Genomic DNA, 12651 nt, shown 5'->3' with positions numbered 1-12651 from the left:
GCCTCACTCGCTTTTTTTCCATTTCCAAAGCGAACGTGTTGCTTGTGACGGAATTTATTTGGTTTTTGTTATTTACACATTCCGCAGCAGCGACAGCCCCAGCTCAAGCAGCAGTACCAGAAAAAAAAACAGAAACCGAAACAACAAGAAAATAAAAAGTCCAAGCTCCACAGAGTTTCTTCTCTCTCTGGATGGTGTTTTTTGGCTTTTGGGTATTTTTGACATTTTGCTTTGCTCATCGCAGTTTTTGTTTTGAGCGTCTCTTCTCTTGTCTAACCATCACGTTGTCAATCTTGGTGGCATTGCTTTTTAGCCACTTTTTTAGCCCCCACATCCCCAGAGCTCACTCTCGCACTCGCCCTGCTTTTGGCCGTTTTTTGCATTCTCGAATCCACTCGATGCAGTCCACGGCAAAAGCGTGTAATTATGTGCGGATATTAATGCACCCGAATGTCACTATAGGTGTAAAAATGTTGCTATACATATACATATATTGCCACATGCGCGCAGGTGAGATTGGTTTCGCCAATATGTAGGTTCAGGCAGCCCCTGTCCAGTTCTGGCTTTCCCTCTAGGCCAATTCTACCAACTGATTTCGGAATTTTAGATTTTTATATTGTTATATTTCATAATTACAGTTTATAATACAATTTCTTATTTACAGATTTAGAAAATAGTGTCTCAGCAGCTTTAGAAATCTAACAAGTTCTGAATAAAATCGTAGTCTACTTCAAGGTACTCTTCCGACGTAGTGGATACCGAGGCCGAACTATTCGTTTCCCAACACAAGTTTGGCACAAATGGCTTGGTGTATTGGTCCAATTCATAAGCGTTGGGAATAAGCTCTGCTGAGTTTTGGGGAACTGGAATGGTGGGCTCAATATCAAACCAATTACTCGTCCAATTAGCTTCCATTCCGTTGATGGGCAGTTGGGAAAAGTCCATGGGAGCGGAACAGAACTCGTTGAGGTAGTCATACTCTTGATATGGTGGTGTGATCTGACCCTGTTCCAGCATCGGAGGGACATCTTGGGGCAGGGGGACAGCTTCGGTATTTGTATTTGCATATTGGAGGAGTCGTTCCACAATTAATCCATCATCAAACACATCTTCGATTGATAGGCTTGGTGGGGCAGGCGACATGGTAACCATTCCCTTGGTCACCTGCTTATTAGCCAATTTCTTGGACTTCATGCGACGATTTTGGAACCAGATCTTGACTTGTCTCTCCGTCAGCTTCAAACGCTGGGCTATCTCGATGCGACGAGTTCGGGCCAAATACTTGTTGACATGGAATTCCCTTTCGAGCTCAATAAGTTGGTGGCTCGTAAAGGCGGTCCGAGATCTCTTGCACTTTTCAGTGGACTTGGTGGGGGCCAATGGAATAGCTTCCATGTTTAAATCAGCACAAGGTTGCATCTGTAATAAATTAATTTATTATTAATATTTAAGCTAAAAATGCATAATTCTTAGAAACCTACCACAAAGTCACTGATCAAAGAATTGTCAACAAAAACGTTTTCGTTTTCAATAAAGAACATGGTTGTTGATGGAAGTACTCTGTGTGGCTTCTGTTCTCTAAGAGGTGTATTTTTTAACTAGATGTCACTGAAGTCCCATCATATGCTTATATACCGATGCTTTAGGTACCGAATCGGATCGTATTGGTTCCTACCTGTCCCGCCGGCGAGACTTCAGAGCTGGCAGCCGGCTAGTCTGGCCTGACCTGGTAGCTGGCGCGTCTCCTTAGGCCAGGCTAAGAGCTAAGAGTCCAGGATGTGTCAGAAGTTTCTCCATAGCGACACGGTGGCGTGAGTCCTGATTGCGTTTTGTTTATTTAATTATGATCTTATGAAGTCTCTAGACTCTTTCCGATTTATCTAGACAGTAATAGAGGTCCTTGAGCTATGTCTTAACTGCTTTATGAGTACACTACATTAGTAATGTTAAAATATTTTTATTGATCTTTTATTATTATCTTTTATTATTAACTATAATATAAATTAGTAAAAATATTCAAAATAACAAAGTATTGGGAAGTTACCTGCGATTGTGAGACTGCCACCCCCTTCGTAAGAATCACCTAGAAGACCCTCCATCACATATTCCCTCTCCTGAACCTTTCAAGATTGTTATAGCTTAAAAGCAGGCTTACGAAACCCCAATCCTGATAATCAGGTAGATAACTAGTATGAACGGAATTCTGTTGGTTTTCCCCGGGGTTTTCCAAGCCAGTTATGAATATCTAGGGGTTGAACTACCTGCTTAGCAACCGAAGGGGATCATGGCTGTCCTGACCCTGATCCCTGGCCATAAAAAGAGTGTCACCGTTACTTCATGCTAATCCAATCACCCGCTATAAAATGGGATATATTCGCGGACCCGGGCTACGTGCTACGCGGCATAGATTTATGAGCGTACAGGCTTATTCAAAATAACACGCTACTTGGATCTGGCGTTTTCTTGGGATGCGGAGTCCAACTTAGAGACGAATCGCTGAGGAGATGATCTGATCTGAGTTTTAGGCTACCCAATAATCCAGTATAGCAAGCTGTCGAGAAGATTCCCCTATCCTTGAGGGAAATGGTCATAAGCTATACTTGTAGTTTAAGCATAGTGCTCTTTAAAATTCGGTTCACGTGAATTGATAAACTTATACTCTACTATACTGGTTAAAATACAAAGCCAAAATGAGCACCATTTGGCCAGGACAATTTCGTGGACAACATGCCAGGCTCCAGCTCAATGTTGGCTCAGATAAATTGGTGTCATCACATCATAAAGTAATTTCCAGCATATTGAAATTTTCTCCGACTCTTCCATCTCGGCCAGCGTGTCGTGTGTGACACAGGAAAATGGAGCAGGATGAGGACGCTTGGATCATATTAGATTTTCCATGTTTTGTGAACAATATTTCATCGTCAGCTGTCACAGAGTCGTCTCTTTTTATTAGTTATTTGATTATGCCAATAATAGAAACTTGTAGAATTTCATTATCGATAAAGTTTTCCTCCCAAGTGTGTGAGTGGAAATATTTCATAAATAAATTGTTCAACAAATGGATAAGGTTACGAATGAGAAATGAATTCATAAGTATGACCTTTTTTTTTTTAAATAATATTATTCATGTTTACGCTTATTTGAACATTACCCCCATCCGAAATGGACAATTATATTGATCTTATCCTGATCAGCTTTGGCTTAATGTTTTTCTAATTGATATATTTTCACTTGATTGGTTCGACTAAAAACCCAAAATAGGATGTAAAAACATCCATGAATTGCTGAAAAACAATTGATTGATGCGATACATGTCTATATACTATATTTGGCCTTTTCCTATTGTTCAGATGCAATAAAATGGAGACCCAACTGTCAGATAATTGTGTTAAATGGAAAGGATTAATGAGTGGATAAGAATTTTGTGCCGACTCAGAGGGACAAAGACTCATTTGGAGTTCCCGCCCCAACACCCAGCACCCAGCCCATCCACCCACAACCTCAACCCGCCCAAGTACAAGATGCAACTACCGCAACAACCGTGACAAGTACAACATTTGTGTCGCCTGCCTCGGCTTCAATCTGTCGCCCTCCGCCTGTGCCACGCAACCTTTGACACGCATAAATGGAACAGCTAGCCCCCACCCGCTCCACTCCACTGCGTCCCATATCTACCCAATCTCTCATGCACTTGAAAAAATAATTTCATCTTAAATGTACTGAATATGCGGTCTGTACTGCACTAGGTGTGTTTGTTTAAGTTTTTAAATAAGATCCAAAAACTTAATCTATGGCATTATTTTGAGTGTTCGGACATGCCAATGCTGAGTGCCAGCTCTTTCCTATACGGTCTCCCGTCTACGGACCGCTGTCCTGGCCCGTAACCCGGACCCGGCACAAACAAAGATCGCAATTTGACTCTACACCACGGAGCTGTCAGCTGGCAGAGAGTGAAGGAAGATTGATTACCGCCATCGAATTGTTTGCCTTCATCCGATGGTGGTTGCGGAGAGCGCCGGCTGGAGGAGGGGAGAGCAGCCTGACAGCCGAGCAGAGGATGTGCCCTGGGTGTCTGACTTCGATTGAATGGCATTGGAACGGAATCGAAAGAGTTGAGCTACCAAACACGATACTCCGGCTGTCATATGTAAACAATACTTGAAGTTATTGTGGCGAAGGGTTAAATTTTAAAACAGAAATGCGAAGCTTTTGTTTAAAGCTGAAAATGTGTGGCTCACTGAGATTAAGGAGAGTATTATAATATCAAATGTAGTTTATATAATCCTATATTATATAGAGTATATAAATTATCCTTTTGTTTTTATTAAAAAAGAGAGTTCTGTAGAGGTGTTCACCTTCAATACTTTTATTTCAAAGTCACATTTCTGAATTCAGCTTTTCCAGGAACTCATCAATAAACTCCATCTGCTTGGAATTAAATTTTCGGGCATATTTCACGCAGGTCTCAAAGTTGGCCTCGTCGTTTAGGCCTTTGTAGGCCATGGCTCGATACAGCCAAGCTCTTAGATTCTTCTCATCCAGCTTGTTTAGAACGAAATCGCAATCCACGATGCCTCGCTTGAATTTACCCAATCTGATGATTCATAATATTAATATTAAATATATTTCAAATATATTTAATTAAAAAGTGTCTTGCTTACTTGATATAACAGAGAGCTCTATTTATATAAAGGATATGACTATCCCGGATATTTTCAATGGCTTCAGAGTACATCTGCTTAGCAGTTTCATAATTTCCGCGACGATACTCGGCGTTTCCCAATCTTAAAATAAAAATCAATCAATACGATTAATAAATAGAATAAGTTACTTACCTGCGAAAGTTCTGAGCCACTCGCTCCCTTTCCAAGCGGGCCTTGGAGCGTTCCTCGAGATTCATTTCCACCTGTCGCATGAAAGGATATCTATCCTTTTGTCTATCCGCTGGAGTGAAGGTGGGACGCTTTGATTTATCCTTCTGTAAGGGTTCCTTTGGCGCCGAATGATTCGTTCCATTGGAACGCTCGGTAATTATGAAGTTATCTTCAGTTATAACCTTTGGAATAAACTTCTTTTCAACTAGTTCTTCCTCCTCTTCTTCACCTCTAAATTAAAGTTTAAATATAAATGTTTTAAAAGCTAATTAAATACTTACTCTTTCTTCTTTTGAAGACTTTCAAGTATTTTGACAACTTCCTCCACTGCAGACTCGGAACTCAAGAAGCTTTCATCAATTTGTGGGTGTTGCAATGAATACATGATTTCAGTTAGAAATCAAAAGGATCAAAAAGGATTCAAGCTAGTGTTTGTTTTCGATTTGCCGTTTGTTCGGTTTGTTTATTCAAAATGTTTACCAGCTGGGCAAACAATTCGCGTGGCAACTTGGGGTTGGATTGTTTATTGGCTCCAACCAACTGGTTGCCTAGCGATTCGGCAAGTGTATTTAAAGAAACATTTAAAACATATCGATAGATTGGCGGTTTATGATTTGAAAAAATAATGGCATTTTTTGCTGGATTTTTTGTTTTCATCAAAAATGTTTATCGTGATAGAGGTTTTCTTTTTTTTTTTTGCCAGTCATTTGCGTTGAATCGTTTACATGATTACGGGTGTAGACAAACACACGCTGGCTGGCACTGGCTATGGCACTGGCACTAACACTCGCTGATAGCCATATTCATACTCACGTTCACATTACTTTTCATTTAATCTCATATAATTTGTAAGATAAAGAAATGCACAAATGCATGCCAAGCTCAGCGTGGCTCAAAGGATCAATTATAGACTATAAAACATAATGGCATCTAATAATAGTAGAGTCGCAATCTCAACCGCTACCCTCAAAGCCCCTGTCCATCAAAACATTAACCAAACACATGGAAAAATGGAGGTTTCTTGGTTTCTCTTATTTTAAGTTACTTTTTATATTAATTTTAAGTTGTTCTGATGTCTTGAAATTGTAAAATAATATGTTTAAATATTTTTTTGACCTTATAAAATATAAATCTCTTTGAAAAATCTTTTTGTAAGTGGAACCTTCTACTCCATCTCTCTGACTCCTGTGCCTCACCTGGAAGTGCATGTCGCTGGCACATTACCTGCATTCGCAGGAGTAGGACAGGAAAGGAGAGAGAGACAGGGAGGCAGGATAGCTGGTTGGTGAGAGCTGGGTGGCGGATATGTGTCTGTGCCGTGTGTGCCAAGCATTTAGGAGCCAACACACACACACTCCTTTACACACACTATCCCCAACCGGACATGGACATGCTTAAGCGCCAGGTTCGGTTGCACAAGAAGAGCGGGTATCGGCGGTCAGGGGAGGAAACAAAGTGCACGGGAATAAATAATTGCAGTGCGGCAAAAGGAGCCTGAACTGGTTGTAGCACCATTCCTGCCAGCAAATGGACAAACGACAACGACACCAAATTGCTCACATGACGCACCGCATTTTTTATTCCGCACGAAATTCGTTTGGGTTTCCGTTGGTTAGGCTAAAGCCGGTAACGCTCCTTGTGGCAGCAGCTCCTTGCCGCCTGGCGGCATCATCAGCATAGATTGCCATTTCGACGTAATTGTTATAAATGAATTTCACGTAATTTAATTATGGGTTTTAGACCGATGAAAAATATACCAGCCAACGGGCCATATATACGGCCCAACCCTACAGATGGGAGGTCACTTGCATATGCTGCCCATCAGCTGTTGGAGAGGGTTGAGGACCTCATCGAATTACCCATGAAATGCGAACCCTTTCCGGGGTGAGGGAGTTGCCAATAAAACGTATTCATATGTGGATAAAAAGGATTTAAGCGCCAAATTTCATTACTATACAATTGTAAATTTTTTCCACAGATAAATATTAACAATCCGGAACTACAAACCTTTTCTTTCTAAATTATTCCACCTTAAACAGGGGTAAAATAAATGCAAAAATCAAGCAACAGATGCTTGAAAAACATTACGGACCACGACCCCAATCTCTAAAAGCCCCTGACTTCGAAAGGTACAACAAAAATTTCATTGTACGCCCAAGAATTCTATTTTGGGGCTGGGATGTTACACCACCCACTCCCCTCTTCTTCGCAATTGGCATTCAAATTTTGAAGTGATTTTTTTCACGCATTCACAATCTTCCATGGAATACAAAATAAGAAGAGCTTCCTGTGTCTGCTGTTCACTATATATGCATATTTTTTGCGGACCAAAAACAGGACAACCCCAAGCCAGGCATATGTAGAATGAACGGAAAGTTTTTCTGGCGCTGCACGATTTGTTTATACGACAGGTGTTGGCCATATTGGTGGCGTTGAGGGACTAACACGTCTGTGAAATGTCATAACGTTTAAACGTGCCAAAAATATCCAAATTGAGCTCCAAAATCAGAGCTGAGGGTGGTGAACTAGCAGCGGAAAATGGAGCTTGGCCGAAAACATTTCATGATCTGATGTTAAATATATTGTTCTTATACTGAGAATTTTACTGCTTTAAAATTGGTAAACAAATAAGAAGTAAACTAAATTTATTTCACGAGTCATGCTATTTCAAAGCCCAAAAGATATATTGCGTTCGCAGTGGTTCGTTTCATTGTTCGTTCCATGTGTAAACTGACGTTTTTAAGGGGATCCTACAGAAAATGGGACCAAAAAATCTAAAAAATATTTCGTTCCTAGATTTTGATGCAGATTGGTGGGGAATCCATGTACCAATCGATTAAGATACTTCGATTGAGAATCGGATAAGTTTTGGCAAAGATGCAGATTTTTAGATAGTAGAAACCATATAGATAAATCAGTAAAAAGAATATGATAAATAATGACAAAGATATAATATTAGCGGGTGCTCGAAAAACGCATATCCTATGGCCACTTTGACAAAATTCAGAATATTCTTGCAAGGGTATAAAAACTGTTAATTAACTCGTACTGTTACCCGGCAAACGCCGAGCGGATTGTCCTGGCAAGCCATTTCATTTGCACACAAAATACATTTCGCTCGGCTGTCGCAAGGATTTCCGAGCACTTGGGTGTCCTGGCGTCCTGGCCGCGAATTCAAAATTCATTGCAAATGGCACGGGCTGTGGGATTGTGGGTTGTAAGCCAAAAGCGCCCAAAAGGCGATTAGCTATAAAAATTATAGATTCAATCTAATTACAAAGCGCTGCGGTTGGCACCGGGGGTGTGGGAGTAGTTGGAAGGGCGACAGCCAAGTGAATATATAATTTAATTAACAAGAAACAATTTGAAATGTTTTTGCAGCCCAGCCTCCGTTGCGGCTGCGGAATTTATTGTTATGACCAGGCCAAGACTGCGGCAATGTCAGTGTCATCAAGGCAAGGCAACAGTATCCAGCTTTCCGCCTCCGGCAACCGTAGCTCCGGAATCCGAAACTGCGGCTAATAAAATCGCAATGTTGCCGCCGAGCGAATGATTGAGCATGGGAATCTGGATAACTGGATGCCGAACAATGGGAACAATCTGTGTGCTGTTGGACATGTTTATTACATTGGCATTTCGCGTAATTGAAGCTGGCCTGCGGAGAGTTCCTTACGATACTTGCCCCTGCTGTTTGCTTTTTATGCGACTTTGATTAGCTGCCTCTGATTGCCCGGCGATTAGCCACGCCCACGCTTCCCGAATCGGGCATCTATATTCATTATGGCAGCAGCCGAAACACGCGGAACATGTGGAGGACATGCTCCAAGCAAACCAGATCCGAAGCGAACCGGACCACATGTCCGGAAATGTCAACAATGCGCATGAAAATTCCAAGGATCCACCCCTTAAGAAAGGACCTCCCCCTAGGCCCTGAGACTTTCATATGGTTGCACTTGGAGAAATCTATTATAATGTAAATCTAGTTGGAAAAGTGAATATAAAATATTAATTGAAGAATTAAACAAGTTTTGAGAGATTTTTGGCTTAAAAAATAAAATATATCTATTGTCCAAATTACAATAATATTTCTTGCAGTGCACATTCAGCAAGTCCTTTGGCTGTGGCAAGTGCGAGCGACAATTTCCTCCCAAGGGAAGCAATTTGCCACACATCCACACCATCCGACCACACCACTGGGCCGGCATGGAGCGAGGGGATGGATCTCGGATGGCTGGTGGAAATTCCTTGGAGCTGAGTGTCGCATTTCCGCGCAGCAAGACGCTAGCCAGCCACCGCAGCCAGCAGCAAGTAATGTGTGCGGTTAAATGTCCATAAATCAAATCCTAACACTCCACCGCTCAAGATGACCAACCCAACCTGGACCCAGACCGAGAAACTGGGCCTGGCCACGTATCCGCATCCGGAGCAGAAAAGAATGGGGCTGGACCTGTCCGAGTTAATGCGGTTGACACTTTTCTCGGGCCCTAATAGATGGGCAACAATGCAATGGAAATTCCTCGACTTGACCTCAAGTCGCCCGCAATGGGACATTAAATGCAAAAGTGAAACCGAAGACAACTGGGACACACTGGCTAAATGGTAAAAATTAACTCTCTCTCTTGCTATTTTCCCTATTCCACCCCATCCCTTTGGTTTCGTTATTTGCCCAGCCAAGTGTCCACTTTGCAGGGGAGTGGAAAAAAGGATCTGGAAAGGATTGATGACGGGAGAAACTGTTACAAAAGTTGAGTCTGCCAGAGCAGAAAGTTGGCAGCAAGGACTCCCAGAGAAGTTTACAGTCTGTTGCTAAACTTTTAACTAGATATTTTTCTTTTCTTATTGAATTTTTCAAAATATTTTTTTAGTTTTTTTTCGTTTATTTTATAATATTAGTTTATAACATGCATAGTTATATTTAAAAAAAAATCGTATTTTTATCAATTATTTGATTATCTTCATGAGTTTAAGTCACTGAGATTAAAGGGAATTTTTGCGTCCAAATGCCAGAGACGTTCGCTTAGCTCTAACTGAGATTAAACTTATAAACTTAATTTTAAAAAAATATAGAAAGGTAAGTATAAAAATTAATTTGTATAATTGTAGCCTGTGGCACAGGGATTCACATGCGAGATGCTCAGCTTCCTGGACTTGGCGGTTGGTTCGCCCCATGAAAGATTCATAGAAGGAGCCGTGTGAACAGCGCTTGAGGGGATTTGGTTCTGGGCACTGGCAGGCCAGGATTGGGTGGCCGTGGTGGACTTGGACCAAGCCTGGGCGGCTGCTTCCAGGTCCTGCTTGATGCTCTGCAGCACCAGATCCACGTTGTAGGAGTAATGGCCCGAACTCGCTCCGGAATTGGCGGTGATACCGGGATTGGCCAGGCTAGTGGTGGGTGCAGTTGTTGTCTGAGCCAGATGCTCCAAAATCTCGCTCAGGTCGGAGCTGGAGCACATGCTGTTATTGTTGTTTGACACGCTGGTGGGCATAGCTGGAGCCTTGATCTTGGCCGGCACATAAGCTGGCTGAGAATTCACTGGAGGAACAGCCACTGCCGGGCGCTTCTCAGCTGCGGCTGCCTCCCTGGGGTCCTGGGAATAGGACATCAGTCGCTGTACTATTCCACGATGGGCACTCTGCTCCGCTTGGGGCTGCGCCAGCTTGGCACTCGCCTTGGGCTCCCGGTGTCCCTGGATGTCCTTCTTGAACTTCATGCGCCTGTTCTGGAACCAGATCTTCACCTGGCGCTCGCACAGAGACAGTCGCTGGGCAATCTCGATCCTCCTAGTCCTGTACAGATACATGTTGCTCTTGAACTCATTCTCGAGCTCCACCAACTGGACACTGGTGAAGGCAGTGCGGGAACGCTTCAGCTTCACCCGCTGAGAGTCCTGGCTGGGCTGAGAGGGCAAGTTCTCGTCGGAGGACACTTGCTGCTGCTGCTGTTGATGCTGAAGGAGCTGCTGCTGTGAGGAGTGATCGTTTATGGTGGTGGGATTGGTGTTTATCTGGCTGTAGGTGGGCGCCAGGGTGATGGGATTTGCGGCGTGATGATGGTGGCCATAGAGCAACTATAAAAAAGGTCAAAATAAAATTAATTGGCTGTTCAATTTATCCAAGGTTTTTAGTACTTACATCGTTGTATTTGGCCATGGATGGAGCTGTCGGGTACTGGGCCACCTTGGGCTGGTGCACTGGATAGTAATGCATTACGGATGACATATCGTTCACTTCCTGATCTACTGATGCTGTCCACTGAGCTGTCAAAATTGGAATGATCTGCTGTCCTAAGCAAACACGGACCTTTATATACGTGTCCGTTAGGTAGAGGCCAAGCCCCGCAGGTCAGGTCAGTGGTTCGGTTGCGAAAAAAATTTGCCTAAACCCGCGAGCCATAAATCCCATCGTAGCTGGCGACTAGCCGACTGGCACCGCGACGACTAGCCAGGACTCCGGCCAAGGCAATGGGCAATCTAGAGGCTGGTTCGATCGCAATCCCTGCCAGGATTTGGCGTTACGTGAGACAGTTCCCGGGGTCCTGGCGGAGAAAGAGTCTCGCCAGGTAGACAGGCGGATGATGATCGGAGATCCGCACCGATTGTTGTCCAACTTGTAGCACCTGTTGCCGGGAGACACAGTGGTGGCGGCGCTGAAAGTGAAACCGACCAGCGAGGCTGTTGTCGCGGCTTTTGGTCGCTCGACGTCCGCAATTATCCTCATAATGCAATGAAAGCAACGCTGCGAAAAAGGATACTCTTCTGCTGGGTTTTATGCTCGATTTGGACCGTTTATGACTTTTGTTTGTTGTCGCACAGCACCAGCAGCCAGGATACCTCGTAGGAGCTACAGTCTCCGTCGCGGCGAATGCAAAACCGTCGCGGTCCTTCAGTGCCTCAGACCCTTTGTCCTTTTGTGCTCAGTCCCAGGACTACGAAATTGTTCGCAAATTTTATTACTGGCGCTATCGGATTTGCTCCTTCTGGGAATCCGCTAAAAATAAGCTGGAACAAAGGAAAAGTCAGGGAAGGGAAATCTAATGGAATTTTTCCGAATATCTGTGGTACAGTTGTGAGGAGATAAATTTAAATAAACTTAAAATATTCTGTAGATTACATTGGAATTTATTTAGGGGAAAATATGTATTTTTGTTTTAAATTAAAAGGATAAATATAAAATGTATAGAGATTGGAAATTGTTTATAAGATTATATTATGATATAGTTATTAATTATAGGTATTAAATATAGTTAAAATATTAAATTTAATTATACAGGTATTCAGCTAAAAAAAATCATATGAAGTGTAAGAATGGTTTGATTTGGTTTTTCCCAAAACCCAACCCATCGATAATCCACCTCTTAAAACGCGCCCATTTGTTCGCGCCAAGGAGCAAGATCAATAAAAGTTTCCGATATGGGAGAAACCCAATCGACATTCGTTCATGTAGAGTACGTTTTGGTTTTCTGGATTTTCCATAATTTATATCAAAGAAAATAGAGGCAACAAGTTGCCTGCGGACGCGGAGCGTTAGCCGCCCGTACAGTGCCTACCTAAGTAGTGCGGCCCAGGACGAGACAGCGATAGGGTCGGCAGGACCAGGTACTTATACAAACACAGGCAGCTGGCGATTCGCGGCAATTCGCGGAAATATGGCGAATCATATTTTATGGCCGGCATGTGTGAGTATGTGCCATAAAGTGAGTTTTTAAATTCATAAGATTTTCGGGAAAACCAGCTACAGTTTTCTTTCATCCTGTACCAGGACGAAAACCGAGGCTGAC

The 12651-nt window shown here is 42.8% G+C and overlaps 3 protein-coding genes across 3 annotated transcripts; all 3 read right to left on the bottom strand.

Moving 5' to 3' along the window:
• Nucleotides 1–640: 640 nt before the first annotated feature.
• On the bottom strand, nt 641–1612 carry LOC6500580 (protein zerknuellt 2). The gene is made up of 2 exons (XM_001953477.3): nt 1482–1612; nt 641–1419 (listed from the first exon to the last, which is right to left on the bottom strand). Exons 1-2 carry the CDS (start codon nt 1539–1541, stop codon nt 691–693), a joined length of 789 nt encoding a protein of 262 aa, XP_001953513.1. The 5' UTR covers nt 1542–1612; the 3' UTR covers nt 641–690.
• Nucleotides 1613–4352: 2740 nt separating this feature from the next.
• On the bottom strand, nt 4353–5627 carry LOC6500579 (tetratricopeptide repeat protein 12). The gene is made up of 4 exons (XM_001953476.3): nt 5156–5627; nt 4836–5105; nt 4662–4784; nt 4353–4594 (listed from the first exon to the last, which is right to left on the bottom strand). The coding sequence occupies exons 1-4, from the start codon at nt 5257–5259 to the stop codon at nt 4378–4380; spliced, it is 714 nt and encodes a 237-aa protein (XP_001953512.1). The 5' UTR covers nt 5260–5627; the 3' UTR covers nt 4353–4377.
• A 4173-nt stretch (nt 5628–9800) lies between these two features.
• Nucleotides 9801–11195, bottom strand: LOC6500578 (protein zerknuellt 1). The gene is made up of 2 exons (XM_001953475.4): nt 11007–11195; nt 9801–10942 (listed from the first exon to the last, which is right to left on the bottom strand). The coding sequence occupies exons 1-2, from the start codon at nt 11091–11093 to the stop codon at nt 9959–9961; spliced, it is 1071 nt and encodes a 356-aa protein (XP_001953511.1). The 5' UTR covers nt 11094–11195; the 3' UTR covers nt 9801–9958.
• Between the last annotated feature and the right edge of the window lie 1456 nt (nt 11196–12651).

Source organism: Drosophila ananassae, chromosome 2L (assembly GCF_017639315.1).
Source record: "Drosophila ananassae strain 14024-0371.13 chromosome 2L, ASM1763931v2, whole genome shotgun sequence".
NCBI classification, from domain to species: domain Eukaryota; kingdom Metazoa; phylum Arthropoda; class Insecta; order Diptera; family Drosophilidae; genus Drosophila; species Drosophila ananassae.
Note: the sequence above shows the minus strand (reverse complement) of the source record. Positions and strands in the feature narration are given on the sequence as shown.

Coding starts and splice junctions, on each gene's coding strand:
- LOC6500579 (XM_001953476.3), bottom strand. CDS start 5,259: ATGTATTCATTGCAACACCCACAAATTGATGAAAGCTTCTTGAGTTCC. Junction 5,106..5,155: donor AGTCTTCAAAAGAAGAAAGA/GTAAGTATTTAA, acceptor ACTTTAATTTAG/AGGTGAAGAAGAGGAGGAAG. Junction 4,785..4,835: donor GTGGCTCAGAACTTTCGCAG/GTAAGTAACTTA, acceptor TTTTATTTTAAG/ATTGGGAAACGCCGAGTATC.
- LOC6500580 (XM_001953477.3), bottom strand. CDS start 1,541: ATGTTCTTTATTGAAAACGAAAACGTTTTTGTTGACAATTCTTTGATC. Junction 1,420..1,481: donor CTTTGATCAGTGACTTTGTG/GTAGGTTTCTAA, acceptor AATTTATTACAG/ATGCAACCTTGTGCTGATTT.
- LOC6500578 (XM_001953475.4), bottom strand. CDS start 11,093: ATGTCATCCGTAATGCATTACTATCCAGTGCACCAGCCCAAGGTGGCC. Junction 10,943..11,006: donor CCATGGCCAAATACAACGAT/GTAAGTACTAAA, acceptor CCTTTTTTATAG/TTGCTCTATGGCCACCATCA.